The sequence below is a fragment of the Octopus sinensis genome, linkage group LG2, assembly GCF_006345805.1.
Source record: "Octopus sinensis linkage group LG2, ASM634580v1, whole genome shotgun sequence".
Lineage (NCBI taxonomy): Eukaryota > Metazoa > Mollusca > Cephalopoda > Octopoda > Octopodidae > Octopus > Octopus sinensis.
Window position 1 is genome coordinate 86,861,639 of NC_042998.1, and position 18,935 is coordinate 86,880,573.

The 18,935-nt window shown below is 34.6% G+C and overlaps 1 protein-coding gene across 1 annotated transcript in view; it reads left to right on the plus strand.

The window, feature by feature from the left end:
- The window catches only part of LOC115232681 (cadherin EGF LAG seven-pass G-type receptor 2-like), a 106,071-nt gene that overhangs the window by 51,688 nt on the left and 35,448 nt on the right, over positions 1-18,935 (plus strand). Inside the window, exons 11-15 of the mRNA XM_036500738.1 lie at positions 249-327; positions 10,055-10,176; positions 11,007-11,195; positions 16,174-16,338; positions 18,257-18,412. Coding sequence (XP_036356631.1) covers positions 249-327; positions 10,055-10,176; positions 11,007-11,195; positions 16,174-16,338; positions 18,257-18,412 — 711 coding nt within the window. The remainder of the gene's footprint in view (positions 1-248; positions 328-10,054; positions 10,177-11,006; positions 11,196-16,173; positions 16,339-18,256; positions 18,413-18,935) is intronic.

Consider the following 18,935-nt stretch of genomic DNA (forward strand, 5'->3'; position numbering starts at 1 on the left):
AGAGTGAAATTTGAAGGTTATTAGGTTGTTATTTCTTTCAGGCCAAATGATAAGGTTGAGTTTGTCATCTTTTTTGTTTGCTTATGGCTTGGATAATGGGAAAAGTATCAATTTAAGAAATTTTGATTTTTTGCTTAGTAACATTTTGCACCTTCACAAAAACTCAAAGGAAACCATTATTATAACCTTTTAATACATTTTGGAATTATTTTTGCTATTCAATCACTTCAGTTATTTTTATTTCACAGGGAACTCTCATCACTAAAGTGACAGCTGAAAGCCGAGACAGAGGCATACCGAATGATATTGGTTATGAAATTATTAATGGTATAATTTCCATGATTTATTCTCTAAATCTTGAAATAAAACAAAATGCAATACTGTGCTTGATTCATTCAAAGAATTTAGTATATATGTACATATATACTAAATGTATCATATAAGTAAGGATGCCAGTGGAACCTGCTTTAGATACCAGGGCAAACAATGTAACAGAATATGGAGAATTTATGATAAAGGAAACAGAACGAAGACGTTGTGCAAGACAGATACATTTCAAGGGATGATGTTTGTAGAGACTATACTATGTAGGGAGTTAGTCATGAGGGTTAGGAAGGCTCTGAGGAACACCAAACTTAATTTTGAGCTTGTTGAGAAATCAGGTCCTTTGACAAGACCACTTGCTGCAGCATGACCTGCGTGGTATTTATCTTTAGCCCCAGTATTAACTGTAAGACCAAAGAATGTGGTTTGCATCATAAAGTGCATGGAGGGGGATTGTAAGAACTGGAATACAACATACATCTGGGAGACTTCTAGGAATTTACAAGAAGCTATCAGACATTAACACAGGTTCTTGTCATCCAGCCATCATTTTCAAGAAACTGGTAAAGGACATCAGCAGAAGAATATCTAGTCTATCTTCAAAGAAAGAGATTTTTTATGCTGCCACCCGATACTACAGTGAAGTTCTGGCTGCCAGTGGTTTCAAGGATAGGATTAGTTACATGCCAGAACTTAGTCCCACCAAGAGAAAGCGCCAGTGGAAAGTGTTGTGGCTCAAATAATCCTTCTCTTTAAAGGTTAAAACCTGAGTAGGTAAGATTTTTCTTGGCTTAGTTGATAAAGACTTCCCCCATACAAGTAGATTCAGCAAAATATTCAATAGGCATACCCTAAGAATTTTCTCTAGCTGTGCACCTAGTGTAAAAACGATTTTTTAGGCCCACACCCAAGACAGGCAGGATGCTCAAAGAGGTATAACACAACATGGCCACTGCATGGCTGCTGCAACACGGAGACTGTCATATATGAGGCAGAAGTAACAGTCAAAGGACCTAATGAGCAACCAGACATTTGAAAATATGTAGGAGCAACCAAAGGCCCCTTCAGAACCCTCTTTTGCAATCATAAGTCCTCTTTCAACATCCCGGAGACATACCATCCCAACCCTGGCCAAGCACATTTGGTGTTTGAAAGAAAATGCCTCCAAATATAGTATAGATCTAAGAGAAATGTAAACCATACTTTAATAGCAGCAAGAAGTGCAGTTTATGTCTGGCTGAGAAAAGAGGGATTTTAAAGAGCACCCAACACCCAGGCTTTTCCCTGAATAACAGAAACGAAGTGTCTAATCCTTGCCCACATGAAAGGAAGTACATCCTATCATATCTGTCTGTCCCATTATGCTTACTGTCATCAGTCCCCCAGCCTCGACTTTCCACCAATACTCTAACTAAGAATTTGACCAGAACATTCACAAATTCACCCACATACAAACACACACACTCCAACATGGCAAACACCTAACAAACAGACCATTTCCCACCAACTCCAATATAAGCCTCACCATCAATTGTACCCCTACATACACTGCATGCACACATAAGCCCCCACGACCTTAACCAGTACAGAAAGAAAATGCACTGGCAAACACAGTAATGGATGCCTAGACCCCCTACAAAAGTTATACATACTATACCACTACACATATGCCACTCCCACAAGAACACCAACCTGAAAGACGAACACAATTTCCACAGACACTTCATTATGGCTCTTTCTGACTTACAGCATAACCAGCCATGTGATGATGTCTCAGTACCAATGGACTATACTTTTAACTAAATCCCCTACTTGGTTTGTTTCATAGTCTTTTCACAGCAACCACAAACCAAATGTGTCCTTTCACCTCCAACAATAGAGAGCATTCACCATATTTCATCCTATAGTGGCTACCTCTGATGAGCATAGGGTTTTATAATTGGATTGTTACCTAACATTCAATTGTACCTTTAGCTGATTGGCAAGATTGGCTATGGTGGTTATATAATATTGTACACTTCAGATATTTTATATGTTTGTGTGTATATATATATATATATATATATATATATATGTGTGTGTGTGTGTCTGTGTGTGTGTATTGGGTCATCCCATAGATAATATGGTTTGTTTATACTTCTTTTATTTTCAAAATTAAGATAAGTTCTTTTTTAATCTAAAATATACTCTCCTTGATTTTCTATAATGTTCTTCCACCTATCTAGTAGATTTGCAATGCTCCTTTACTAAAATTCACTTGTCTGTGATGAAAAATACTCCTCTAGTACTGTTTTGACCTTGTCTACAGAATTCATATTATTTCTGTCCAAATGATTTTGAAAACTGCTGAATAAATGATAATCAGATGATGCAGTGTCTGGTGAATATGGTGGGTGGGACATCTTTTCCCATTCAAACTACTCTAGCGTTTGGAATGTCATCTGAGCATTATCCTGATGGGAGAACACCTTTTGTCTTGAAACAAATGATGGTCACTTGTCTTCTGGTGCTGACTTAAACAACTAGTTGAATGACTAAATCCAAGATCTTCTGTTCGTTCCTCAACTGTTACGATAGGATTTAGTTCCCCCGGGGTTTCCAGATGTCCTCATTGAGCTCTACAGATCTTCCAGAATGAAGCACGTCTTCTAGGCTGTAGTTCCTAGCCCAGAATTTCTGGCATCCCCGTTGACACTGGCTTATGAATATTGTCCGATCCCTATATATGCATTAATATTCCTCATATTTTCTGTTGCACTGTGCCTTTATTGAATTCATAAAGCAAACTATGCCAAATATGCTCCTTTGTCACTTCCATTATCGCTTTGAAAAGATAACTGTTAAAATCGAAATTCACTCTTCAAAATTTGCACTAAGAATAAGGACAAGGTAAAATTACTACCAGCTTTTATAACAAGTTGATGCAGGTAGTTTATCTTGTCCCTCTGTGACTTTTAGCTCATGCAATTGGAAAACTGCATTATTTATGGAATGACCCAATGTTGCTATTATGTTAAACTGTCATGTGTCCAAATTTGGCTAAATATGTTTTATTCAATATTTATTTTTGTTTGCAATAGCCAGGTCTTTTGGTCAAACAATTGTATCTCCAGCTGCTTCAAATGCCAAGATATCAAACATTGTAAAAGTATAGTCCAACAGTTTTGCTATGGAATGGTGAACCTATTATTGGTTTTCTGGAAAAGCAACATTTTGGACTTACAACACTTTTGCATAATAGTATCGATATATATATGATAATAATAATTGCTTTAGTAACGAGAAGATGAATTTGGTATTAATCTTTATTTTGTACAATGGTTATTTTGACCCATTCTGCTACTGTCCTTTATGGGTGGGACTCCTTTCAACATGTTGCATTGCATCAGTTTTGCTGTCTGGGTCTCATCAGATACATCTACACATAAAGATGTGTCTCACTAAAGATCCCATGTTTTGGCTGTCATGTTGTAATATGCCTGTCTGGTTAGGAAACTGTGCCAGTGCACTACTCAACAAATTACCACACTAATCAACACATACCCATTAGTCAAAATTTATATATACTTATATTAAACTTTTTAATACTTTTTGATTGTTATATATATTTAGAAAAAAAATTATAAATATAAATTAATAATTTTAATTTTAAATTTAAATTTAAATAATTTAAATTTTTAAATTTTATATTTTATATATTTTGTATATTATATTAATTATTTTTATTATGTTTTGGTTTATGTTTTTCACTGTTTGATTTACTTAATAGGGGTTTTATCTCTATATTATAATTCTGAAATGCGAAAAGTTTGTTTGTCTGGTTTTGGCATTGAAACGTGTTAAAGGGTACTAGATTTCGTCGGATTGACTCCAAAATTTACAGGGACATGTAAAATGAGGTGAGGATGTGAGTGGGCTAGGTTAAAAATCCCTATCTTAAAGGTGTGGTTACTAGGGCAAAAAAAACGCACACTTTCACAAGTCATCTCTCATTCTCTGATCTGCCTGTCTTCCTCTGTCTCTCTCTCTTTCCTCCATTCCTTTCACTTTCTCTCTATAACATCGTTTGACAGCATCTACTATCTTTCCCCCGCCGCCTTCACTCTTTTTCCCACATCCCCTCTCTCTCTCTCACTCTAGGTCTGTCTGCTTTCATAGAGAGAATTATTATCACCACCACCACTACACAATCATGAAAACAAATATTATGAATCAGATATTTATTGGGTTAATTTATATATGTGTGTGTGTTCTATATATAAATATGTATATATAATGTATATATACAAAGTGTATATATCTATATTTATATATATATGTGTGTGTGTATATATATATATATATATATATATATATATATATATATATATATATAATTTGTATACATTTGTATATATATAGCGTACACACACACACACATATATATAATGCGTATATATATACATATATAAATTTAATGCGTATATATATATATATATATATATATATATATAATGTGTGCATTATGTGGTTGGTTGACGTGAAAATATGCTCACCTATATTAAAAGTGCTGGCAAGTTTGCATGGCAACTATTTTTTTCCTCAAATAAAAGGTGTGACCTCTAGGACAAAATTCCTCATCTTATAAAATGTGGCCCAAGCAGACCCGAATGAAATTGGGTTATATTAACCAAAATGTGAAAAGGGGTCTAAATGGGGCTGGAAGGGGATTAAAATTTACATGAGCAGGTGCTTAGGAATTCTCTGTTACATCAAGCTAAAAAATTTGCGCCAGCCTTTTAATCGTCAATGTGTTGCCATCCATGATGAAGAAGTTTTGAATGCTTGCCACGGTGAGTCTACTGTCGTGAGAAAGAATCAGTTCAAAACTTGGTGTTTAGGAATTTTCTTTTACATCAAGTTCAAAATTTTATGCCAGCCATTAAACTGCCACTACATTGCTGTCGTCATTAAGAAATGCCAGCCATGGTGACTCTACTATCCTCAGATTCTATCCCTTCAAATTTTGGTTTACAATATTTTTTTTACTTTTATTCAGCTCGCAAGTTTGTCTGTCCTTTTTAAATGTTAGTGTTTTGCTGTTTGCCTTGAAGCAGATCTTTCTATTGTCACTGCCTGATATTTACGATTGATCTTTCAAAATATTTTCTTTCTCAACTTACTCAAGATCTTTTGTTGTTTATAAATGGGAGAGAGAGAGACAGAGAAAGATAGAGAGTAAGAGAAAGCGAGGGAGTGTCCAAGAGAAAGGAAGAGTAAGAGAGTGAGAAAGTGAGAGAGAAACAAAGAGGGAGAATGAGGTGATAAAAAACAAAAAGGAAGCAGCAGAAAGTAAGAACCACACTCTTACCCCCGCATAGAGTGGGTCACCTTAAGCTAGTTTATATATATATATATATATATATATATATATATATATATATATATATACACATACATATACATATACATATATTACCATTGTCATCATCATTTAATATCCATTGTCTATGCTGGCATAGTTTGGACGGTTTGAACTGGCAAGCTGGGGAGCTGAACCATACTCCAGTTTAATTTGGTATGGTTTCTATAGCTGGATGCCTTTCCTATTGTCAACCACTTTGCAGAGTGTACCGGGTGCTTTTACATGGCACCACATGGGCGATTTTACATGGTGTCACACAGACACTATTATCTGGTGCCACAAGGGCACATTTATGTAGTACTGTCATGACAGCTTTTTATGTGGCACTAGTAGAGAACTCTTGCAGGTCGATCCTCACCACCAGGGGTGCCGGTCTTAACACTTCTGCAGCAGGGCATGGGTATTCTTGAGCACAGCAAGGTGCCAGGCATCTCGGTCTTTTGTCATCTTACATGAAAGTTTCAGCATCCTGAGGTCGTTCTTCAGTACTTTGTTCCATGTCTTCCTGGGTCTCCCACTTCCACGTGTTCTGTCTACTTTGAGAGATTGACACTTCTTTATGGAACTGATGGCATCCATCCGCATCACATGACCAAACCAGTGCAGTCTTCTCTCTTGTACACTGCAACTAATTCCTAATATACAATATATATATGAATATGTATATATATATATATATATATATTTCAACAATTGAGGGCAAAATTAATTAATTATTAATCAATTTCACCAAGTGTTCAGTATGCAAAGGGACCATTCAAGGCGAATTCAAATTATTACATTATATAAAAGGGCTTAGTAAAATAAATTACTTTGCCGCATACTGAACTCATTAGAAATAGCAGCTAAAAAACTTTTTTAAAGCTATTTCTAATACTTAAAGAAAATCTCTCTCATATATAGTGTTTGCTTAATTCAACTCACAAAAGTTTGGGGGTAAGGACATCGAAAAATCAAATGCTAACCTTAGCATTTGATTTTTCGATGTCCTTACCCCCAAACTTTTGTGAGTTGAATTAAGCAAACACTATATATGAGAGAGATTTTCTTTAAGTATTAGAAATAGCTTTAAAAAAGTTTTTTAGCTGCTATTTCTAATGAGTTCAGTATGCGGCAAAGTAATTTATTTTACTAAGCCCTTTTATATAATATATATATATATATATATATATATATATATATATATATATATATATAATAATAATAATAATAATAATATCCAACCCCAAAAAGTTCTACCAAGAACTTGGCAAAAATAAAATAGAAGTCACTGCAGCACCAACGGCAGAAGAATTGGAAGAATTCTGGAGAGAAACATGGTCGGCGAACGAACAACCAAATAAAAGGAGTATCAAAATAACAAACTCAGCATCTGAACAACTTTGGACCCCCATAACAACTGAAGAGGTCACCTAGGCACTGCAAAGACTAAGCAACTGGAAGGCACCTGGGCATGACAAGATCCCCAACTTCTGGTTGAAATATCTAACAGGAATGCACAAAAAGCTGGCTGAAAACTTTAACAGCATACTAGCAGAGCCAGAGACAATGCCTGAATGGCTCACGAAGGGGAAAACCATCTTAATTCCCAAATCAAATGAGACAGCAAAACCAGAAAACTACAGACCAATAACCTGACTCCCTACTATGTTCAAGGCATTTACTGCAGTGATATCGCAAAGGTTGAACAAGCACCTGGACGAAAACAAACTGTTCCCAGAAGAGCAGAAAGGATGCCGCAAAGGCTCATATGGCTGTAAAGATCAACTAATGATTAATAAAGCCATAACTGAAGACAGCCACAGAAAGAAGAAAGGCCTCAGTATGGCCTGGATTGACTACAAAAAGGCGTTTGATAGCATCCCCACACATGGATCCTCGAAACACTAGCTATTAACAAAGTAGCACCAACAATCATAAAATTCATAGAGCACTCTATGAATAAATGGCAAACAGTCCTACACCTCCAAACAAAAGAGGGACTCATGAAAACCAAAGACATCCCCATTAGAAGAGGAATATTCCAGGGACACACGCTCTATCCACTCCTTTTCTGCTTGGCACTGTCACCTCTATCTGATATGCTAAATAGAACTGGATGCGGATATAAATGTTATGGCAAAATGATCAGCCACCTTTTATATATGGATGACCTAAAACTATACGCTGCAAATGACAAACAGCTGGAAACACTATTAAAGACAGTTCATGGATTTACCAAAGAAATAGATATGAAATTTGGATTAAAAAATGCGCCAAAGTAACCATGAAAAGAGGAAAACTAGTTAAGAGTAGCAACATCACACTAGATAAAACCAATGAAATAAAAGAATTAGACCAAAGCCAAACTTACAAATACTTAGGAATCCATGAACTAGATAAGACACAACACACACAAATGAAAGAGAAAATAAAAAAAGAATATTATAGACGAGTTAGATCAATACTAAAAACAGTGCTCAATACTAAAAACAAGATAATAGGTATCAACACTTTAGCTGTCCCAGTTATAAGTTACAGCTACAATATCCTTAACTGGACACGAAATGAACTGACCAAAATAGATAGGAAAACAAGAAAAATAATGACAGGATCTAGAATGCATCACCCAAAATCTGACATAGAAAGAATATATATACAACGTATAGAAGGTGTTAGAGGCCTTATACAGCTGGAAAACTACTATAAAATAACCACCATAGGACTGCAAAAATATCTACTTCAGAAGGAAGGAAAACTGATACAAATAGCGGCAAAACACGAGCAAAACAAAAAACTGTTCTCAGTATTTAAGGAAGCTGACAAATGCAAACAAGAAATCATACCACCTAATAAACATGAAGAAGAAGAAGAAGAAGCTGAAGAAACAACAAAAGCTATGAAACAAATGAAATCCAAACTAAAAATAGAACAGCAACGTACCATGATAAAACGATGGCAAGAAAAGCCCCTTCATGGTAAATACTGGACTAAACTAAACGCAAAAGAAATAGACAAAGAAAAATCCCAGCAATGGTTAAGAAGCTCAGGACTCAAAGCAGAAACAGAAGGATTTTTAATTGCAGCACAAGACCAAAGCCTCCCCACCAGAAATTACCAAAAACATGTAATGAAAAGAAATATTACAAGTAACTGCAGAATATGTGGAGATGGACAAGAAACAATAAATCATATTATCTCTAGCTGCCCAGTCCTGGCTAAGAAGGAATATATTCACAGACATGACAGAGTTGGAACCTACATACATTGGAAGCTATGCCAACATTATGGAATAACAACAGAAAAAGATGGTATAGGCACACACCAGAAAAGGTCACAGAAAATGAGAAAGCAACCATACTCTGGGATATGCCGATACACACAGATAGAGAAATTAAGGCCAACAGACCAGATATAGTTGTCAGAGATCATGAAGAAAAAAAATGCTTTCTAATTGATGTATTAATACCGGCAGATGACAACGTGTCTCTAAAAGAAATGGAGAAACTCTCAAAATACAAATACCTGGAAATAGAGGTAACTAGAATGTGGAATCTGAAAACAGAAACAATTCCTATCATAGTAGGTGCATTAGGCATGATAAAAAAATATTTAGACAAATACATAACAAAAACACCAGGACATACAAACACATATAACATACAGAAAATTTCACTACTAGGTACTGCACACATCTTACACAGAACACTTTCCATACAATAACCATCAGAGCATCACAACAAATCACAACACATACCCAAGGCACACAGAACTGCGCTCGGTAGTGAAGTGAAAGCACGCTATAAAAATAAAACTACTGAATAATAATAATAATAATAATAATATTAGGGAGTATAACTCCAAACTTACAGGGTAAAATTCAATTTAGTATTAAATCAAATTTCACAATATAAATATATAAAATATAAATCAGTGATAGAATCACTATTATGCAACTCAAACAGTGATAGACATAAACCAATACATAAATAACAAGTAATATATATAATAATTTTTTTTATGTCTATCACTGTCTGAGTTGCATAATAGTGGTTTTATCTCTAATTTATATTATATATATATATATATATATATATATATATATATATATATCCAGTGATCATATATCCTATCATCAGCATTGCTTTACACCTTAACAGAAAAAAATAAACTTTTAACTTAGACTCAATCTACACACCTGTTAAAAAAATACCATGAACAAGTATAGGGTAGGCTCTGCTGTCAGGCATAATTTAATTATAGATGATTTTTAACTGAATCCTATCTGAAGCATTAATAAAAAAAGAAAAGAAAACTCTTCTTTCAAACTTTTGTTTTATTTTTCAGATTCTTGTTCAGCCTTTTCTATTTCCAATAACAGTGGTGAAATCAGAATTGAATCTGATAATCTTGACCGAGAAGATCCTGTAATTGATAAACTGAATGGCGTCTGTACTGTTGAAATAAAGGTATTTTCATTTATATACTATTCTTCATTGTTTTTTACAGGATGAAGCAATAAATTAACTCTTTGTTTCATTTTAGCTACCTAGCTATTAATATTGGTTTCAAATTTTGGCACAAAGCCAGCAATTTCAGGGAAAGGGGCTAAGGCATTTACATCATCCCCAGTACTCAACTGGTACTTATTTTATTGACCCTGAAAAGATGAAAGACAAAGTCAACTTAAGTGGAATTTGAACTCAGAACATAAAAACAGAAGCATCTAGATATTAGTATTAATGGACAAATAGTCAATAGATAGAGAGAATCATTCAAACATTGGACAAGATGCTCTGCTCTATTTGGTTACAACTTTGCAGTTTCTGAGTTCAAATTCTGCCAGAGTCAACAACTTTGCATTTCACTCTTTCAGAGTAGAAAAATAGGTACCAGTCAAGTACTGGGGTCAATCTAATGATCTATATCCTCTGCAAAATCTTACGATCATGCGAAAAGAAATCAATGTAATCCAACAGATAGGTGCAGGAGTGGCTGTGTGGTAAGTAGCTTGCTTACCAACCACATGGCTCCGGGTTCAGTCCCACTGCATGGCACCTTGGGCACGTGTCTTCTATTAGAGCCTCAAGCTGACCAAAGATATCTAAATTCAAAGGAATATAGTATGGAATCTTCAATAATATCATTGTAAAGAAAAAGAACAAAGAAAAACGAAAGTAAAAACTCACAAAAAATGCTGTTGAGTGCATTATGAAAATATTTAAAAAATAAGTTATTTCATCTTTATTTAGACTTAGGCTTAAAATCATCGACCAATATTTTCTCTTGTATTTTATAGGCTTATGAAATAAAAAATAACCAAAAAGGTGATAGTGTCACGAAAAACATCACAATATTTGTAGAAGATGTGAATGACAATGATCCCTTGTTCAATAAAAAATCTTTTACTGCAAAGGTCAATGAAAATACTACAAAGGATAATCCAGTAACAATAAATGAGATTATAACTGTAAAAGACGAGGATACGGTACTGAATTTTTGCATTTCTCACATATTTTATTCTTCTTCTTCCTATCATATCTTTTGTATTATTTATAAATATTTCAGTGTTTTAATCTTCCATTTTTTAGAAATAGCATTGTGCTGAGCCCTCTCAAATAAGAAAATTGAGTGTGAAAATTCGTTTTTGTGCGGATATTGAGTTTAAAATAGTGTTGCTTTCGGTTTTTGGTTGTTTGTATGAAAACAACTTGAGCAGGTATATTTTTAAAAATTGTGCATTGAATATTTAGATGCAATTGATAAATATTTCACTCCTGATACATACAATAGTTAGGTTTGAATTAGAATTGTATAATAAACAGCTGTGTTGTAGTTTGTTGCATGAGTATAACATAATAGAAGAGACATGTATTTATTTTGTTATCAATTTAGTTACAATAAAATTGAAGGGTCTATTGGCAGCTGAAGTAGAAACAAGAATAGTGGGACTATTCACAGCAATCTGAATTAGTTACAGAGGGAATTATAGCTCAGTTGATTAGGAATAGAATTAACCTAGATGAGACACAGTTTGGTTTTGTACCTGGGAAGAGTACCACAGATGCCATCTTCCTAGTGAGACAGCTGCAGGAAAATACTTGACCAAAAGTAAGCCATTGTACTTAGCCTTCACTGACCTGGAGAAAGCTTTCAACAGAGTTCCCTGCTCTGTTAAATGGTGGTTTCTGAGGAAGTTAGGAGTAAAGGAGATGTTGTCAGTAAAGTGAGAGTCGGGCATAAATACAGTGATGAATTTAGCGTACAGGTAGGAGTTCACCAGGGCTCAGTTCTTAGTTCACTCCTATTCATCATAGTGCACCAGGCCATAACAGAGGAATTCAAAACTGGATGCCTGTGGGAACTACTGTACACTGATGACCTCACCTTCATTGCAGAATCTGTAGCAGAATTGGAGAAGAAATTCCTGGTATAGAAGCAAAACCTGGAATCAAGGAGCCTTAAAGTTAACCTTGCTAAGACCAAAGGTGTTGCTAGCAAGAACACAGATAAGACTCTCTTTCCATTAGGTAAGTGGCTCTGCTCAATTTGTAGGAAAGTGATTTCATTCACTGCACGAAATGTAGGTTATCAACCTATAAGAGATGCAGTGGAATCACAGGTAGATTAACAGATAAAGTCATCTTTGTATGTGGCAGATGTGCATAAGCAATAAGCACTAAGAGCACACCGGACTTACACACTCTCAAATGCCCAGGATGCTCTCTCGAAGTAGTAGATAGCTTCTGTTACCTAGATGACCAAATTAGCAATGGTGATGGATGCTCTGAAAGTATTGCTTCTAGAATAAGAATAGGATGGAGGAATTTCAGAGATCTATTACCTCTGTTGGCAACAAAAGGACTCTCTCAGAGTGAAAGGTAGATTGCATGATGCCTGTGTATGAATGGCTATACTCTATTGTAATGAAACATGGGCTCTGATGCAGAAGACGTGTAGATAAGAGAGAAATGAACACATTATTCTCAGCTGGATGTTACAGCAAAATGCAAATGTGTTGAGAGAAACGTTGGGCATAAGAGGAATCAAATGCAGCATGCATGAGAGAAGATTACATTGGTTTGGATATGTGATGCATATAAGACAGTTGCATAAAGAAGAGCCAGTCACTGAATGTGGATGGCACCTATGGAAGAAGGCAACCCCAGGAAGACATGAGATGAAATGGTGATCTCTGATCTCAGGATGTTGGGGCTCATGGAGGAAATGACAATGGTCCGAGATGTCTAGTGATATGAGGATGTAGAGAAGATCACCCATGCCAGTGAATCTGATCCCAAACTGTTTCTCTTCTCTTCCTCACATTTCCTCTTCATAGCTATGATTATCTCCCACTCACCAATCTAATCCTTTCAACACTGCCCACTCTATTATTGCTCTCACTTGTCCCCTCCCCCTCTATACCCAGATTCTCACCAGTTACAGCATTACAACATTCCCCACTCACACATCCTACTTCTTGGCAACACTCTACCTGCACCTGCCATCATTCATTTCTTTCTTCTTTCCTCTACCATCCCATCTATGCCCTGATCTTTGTTCCTTGCAAGCATACCCTAGCACTAACTGCCATCCCTCTCTTGTTCTTTCTGTCTCCTACTTTCTCTCTCTCCCTTACTCTTCCTTCTTGTTGAATAATCATGAATTTCCTCTACAACAACAAACTTGTTTCTGTCCTCATTCTTGATCAATCTCTCTCCCTCCTTCTGTTTAGGTAACCATGTCTCTCCTGTACAGCAGCACATCTCTTTCTTGTTAACTCCCCCTCTCTCACTAGGTTACCATGTCCTACATCTTCAGCAGCACACCTGTTTCTGCTCTCATTCTCGTTATTTCTCACTCTCTTTCTGTCCTCTTCCTCTCTTTCTCTTTCTCTCTCTCTCCCTCCCTCTCTCTGGCTTGGTAACCATTTACCTCCTCTGCAGCAAGACATCTATTTCTGTCTCCCTGTTACAGTCTAACCTTTCATCATCTGACACAAGAACACCTCCTCCAATGCCCCCTCAACTTTTAAAGATTCCTTGTCTTTCAAAATTACTTAGTGTCCCTGCTTGTACAGGTGCCACTTAAAAAGCACCCACTCCACACTGTAAAGTGGTTGATATCTGGAAGAGCAGCTAGCTGTAAAAATCATACCAAAACTGACCTTAATTCTGCTGATGTCACATAAAATGCACTCAGCCCACTCTGCAGAGTGTTTGGTGTTAGAAAGGGCATCCAGTCATAAAAAACCATGCCAAAACATACACAGAAATATGACACAGACTCCTACTTGGCCAGCTCCTGTCAAACTGTTCAACCCATGCCAGTATGGAAGGAGAGCATTAAATCATGATGATGATCATGCAAAATGTTGCTAGAAATCCAGAACTATTTTGAGATTTGCTTTTTAACATGAATTTAATGGAAGAAAGAAAGTTTCTCCCTGAGGTCGTCTCTAGAAAGAAGGACTATAAACTATAAGTAATATTTGTTAAGGGACTAAGGCAGCAAGCTGACAGAATCGTTAGCATGCCATGCAAAATGCTTGGTGGCATTTCGTCCATCTTCATGTACTGAGTTCAAATTCTGCTGAGGTCAACTTTGCTTTTCATCCATTTGGGAGTTGATAAAATAAGTACCAGTTGAACACTGGAGTTGATGTAATTTAGTTAACCCCTCCCTCAAAATTGCTGGCTTTGTGCCAGTTTTTGAAAATAATATTTCTTGAGAGACTGGGACAGAGACAAAGAGAGATAATGGTAGCAGTAAGAAATAGAGAAACACTACAATATGTATGAATTATAATGAAGTATAAGGACCAGGTTTAGTTAAAGAGTCTGGGCTACTGTCTCTTCAATTATGAGTCAAAATTTACTGTTATTTATATGTTTGCCTCTTAACTCTTAAATGGTCAAGTACCACACTGAGCATAAAGACTACATTCTCAAGAATGATTCTTGCAATGATTAGAAGTTGTGACTGCGTCCTACATATTTTTTTAATGATTCCATTAAAACAAATTATAGAAGGAGAAAAAATCTTTTTACCACTAGTTTAATTTTCTGTGATAGAATAAGAATGATTTTCATTATCACTAAGGCAGTTTTTTGCCAAAAAGTTAAAACTCATAAAAACGTTCATTTCAAGGTTAAAACCAAAGATAAAAGGTATTTTTTAAATGATTAATCATTGTAACAAATCACTTTTTAAAGTTAATAAAGTTAAAATCAAGTAAAAAAAAGTTAAAACAAGGTTTTAAAAAGATGAAATTTCTCTAAAAAGTAATTTCTTTTTAGATTCTGAAAAGAATAAATAAATTTATTGATATATATATTTATGTATTGATTAAACCTAAATTTGATATATATTTCTGCAAATTTTTAGTAGAACTGTTGTCTGGGGCTATCACTTTGGAGCTCTTTTTAGCACTCCCTATGACTTGTCCTACCTTTCAATTTTTTTTTATTCTCAACTCATTTGTTTCTGTAATAGTAATTGTTGTTGTTGCTTCTACTTTTGTTCTTGCAGTTGTAGCTGCTGCTGCTGTTGTTCATTCAGTTGTTGTTGTTTCTGCCATTGTTCTGGCAGTTGTAGCTACTGCTGTTGTTGCTTCTGCCGTTGTTCTGGCAGTTGTAGCTGCTGCTGTTGTTCTTTCAGTTGCTGTTGTTGCTGTTTTTGCAGCCCGAGCAAACCAGCCAACAAATTTTCCCAAATTTTGCAATTTTTATTTTCCGTAAATTCACACCAAAAAAGCTTTTGTGCGTTTGTTAATTCCTCATTGACACTGTTTTCATCCTTAATGTTGGATTGTTATAATATCCACTCAGGTATAGTAGCATAGTTAGTAAGACAAGTAAGACTACAACTATCTATGACCATATATTTCATATTCTCTCTCAACACTGACAGACATCCTCTTATTTATAATGACTACCACATACCATTTGTCATGTGGGATGGGTGAACGATTATTATTCTTATCCCCACAACAAGAATACTCATACATCACAAAGTAATTAAAACTAGAGAGAGCTCCTAAATGTTTATGGATATATTAATAATAATAATAATAATAATAATGATAATGATAATAATAATAATAATAATAATAATAATAATAATAATAAGCTTAAAATGAAGTTAAAATGTGTCAAAGTAAAAAAGTAAGATTTAAAAATTATGAAAATAAGGTTAAAATCAAGTAATTTTCAAGGTTAAAAAATGTTTCTTGACAATTACTCATATAAACAAGACAATTCCAAACATTTTTCTATAAATTTTAAGAAAGACAAAAATTCCCTGAAAGGATAGCTTTTATATTAAATTGTTTAAGAATTAAGTTTAGATCAACAGTCTAGAAAATTATAACTTTATATACAATTTTGTCTAAGAATATATATTTTTTCTTCTCATTCTACTAACATAATGAAGTACATTTTTATGTACTACTTCATTTGTTTTAGGTGGAGTACAGTAAATTCAGTCTTAGCTTGAAAACTTTGGATGGTAAACCATTCACTGCTCTTAAAGTTATTCCAGTAGAATCAGTAATAGAAACAACTATAGCTCTGAGTGTTAATAATCCTGATGAACTTGATTATGAAAAGGAAAAACAAATGACATTTAAGGTAGGTATGTTCTTGAGTTTAATTTGAATGAATGTAACTTGATATAAGCATGGGATGAAATTTAGTATTGTACAAATAAACTTCAAATCTGTTGCTATCCCCTTCATATTTTATACATTATCCTTTAACATAGCTTACTGTCATTTAAAAATATGGTAAACAAGTTTTCCAATTTTAACATATAGTGTGCAGTGCAGTGAGATAAAGGAGTTCACTTTATTATCACACAGTCTTAAGTGGTATCTCAACTTTACCCATAGGTATAGGAACCCACAAATTACATTAGTGGTCAGTTTTCTTTTGCTTCCACACACTGTGTGTCTTTCTAGCAAGCAACTTTTCCTAACACTCTCCTAAGGTCACACAAGCTTAATTTTTGTCATTCTGCTTCTACCACTAAACTGCTGACTACTACTATAACCTTGTCCACTGACCCTGCATGTGAATAAAAGCTGTAAACAATATTTTTCTTTCCCATGTTTAATTATTACACTTGTTATTACACAGAGTTTGAACAATTTAACCATAACATAACTTATTACAGTTGTGTTTCGGTGTTATCACTTTCCCGCATCTGCATTTATCACTCTTTGATACACTTTATCTCGCCAAGTTTGTTGAGGACATCACAGGATGCATGATTCGTAAAACTTAGTTGTGATGTACTCCGTTTTGATATTTCATCCCAATTCATCTCTCTGTCAGTTAGGTACTTTTCTTCTCTTGTCATTTGTCCATGTTGAGAAGCTCTCTTTGAAAAACATTGAGGGAATAAATAAAAGAAGGAAAATGGCAGTGATTATTTGTTGATGCTAATAAATTGTCCCATATCTCTGCACTTTCAAAGACAACTGGGCTAAAATATCTTTACTTGAAAAATAAGTAAGGTTTAACAACAGGAAGAGCATCTGACTGTAAAAATAGTTCCTCAATAAATATTGAATCCATGTGAGACTGGAAAAGCAAACATAAAATGAAGAAATGAAGAAACAAATGTTCAATTCAACAGATCATATCTTTATATGTATGGTACAGGATTGAAGCATATTAGATTTGAAATCTAATAATTGTAAAATACCACATGGCACATATGTATATAGGTGAAAGCCATGAGTATTCAGGGTTGGTTACAGGATTTCTGTAATGTTGTGTTTCTTCTTAAACTTCTAACAGATCTTTTTGAAGAGTGTCATTTTGTTAAAATATACTTACAAATTTTCTTGTGTGCATTTTCACTAAGTTTTGCTATGAGCTCAGAGGAATTGTTTTATCTATCCAGCCAGTATTTAAAGCAATTAAAATTTAATTATTATCAAAATATAGAGATAAAAAGGGCACGTGGAATACTTTGTGATGTCCTAGTTCAGTGGCCTATTATTTTGAACCTCTTGAGTTATGATGAAGTCAACCAATAGGATTTTACTTCAGGTTTTACATTTCTCAATATTATAATGATAATGAAGGGAGAGGAGAAGTTTTTGAAGTCAAAGCTGAACATAGCAACAATGATAATAATGAGGATGTTGATAGCAACAATGATGACGACAACAATGATAAGAGATTAACATTTTTTCGAAAATGAATTACATACTTTGTTATTGTTGTGGTTGGTCTCAGGTTCAGTCCCACTGCATGGCATCTTGAGCAAATGTCTTCTACTATAGCATCAGGTTAACCAATGCCTTGTGAAATTCCGTCAGTGGAAACTGTGTGGAAGCCCATCGTGTGTGTGCATGCGTGTTTGTTGTCCCCTCACTGCTTGACAACTGGTATTGATTTGTTTATTTCTAACTTACCAGTTTTTTGGGGGGAAAAAACGATAGAATAAATACCAGACTTGAAAAAATAAGTAATAGAGTCAATTTTTTTTATCAGACCCTTGAAGGTGGTGCCCCTTTTTTATTTATGAATTTTCCAGATTGTTGCTGAAGATAAAGCTTCATCTAAAGCCAGTGAAGCTAATGTTACTCTAGAAATATTGCCTGTGGATGAATTTCTTCCCCAATTTTCTCAGCAAAAATATCAAGTAAATGTCTCTGAAGATAAAACTGTTGGTAATCTGATCACCATAACTGTAAGTATGAAATAATTTCCCTTTAAATATTTAAGACAAATTGTTAATAATTCAATAATTTTATAGACAATTAACATCATCTTTAAAATGCATATATACAGTCTTTATATCTCTACCATGTTTTTAATTGTTTGATCACTGATCATCTCAGGTACATTTTCTCGGATATGTACATACTGACCACTGTACATGCAGCAATAGCCTATGGATAAGGACTTTATCCTGAGCTTAGGAAAAATGGTTTTGAATCAAATCTAGCATGGTATCATGCATATATCAAGTGGTATAATAAATGATTATGAGCAGAAAGCAGCCTAATCAGAACATTGTGTACATATAAAAATATACATCTAAATAAGAAAATGTATAATCTTATTAAATTCACTTTATTTTTCAACCACAATTATTCATGAGGCCAATTTAGGCTCTTTTGTATTAATGTGATCAGAGATGCATTTTCTGTTGTATAAAAAAGTTGTCTTTAGATTTTTCCCATGGTGGGATTTGAATTTATAATTGTAGT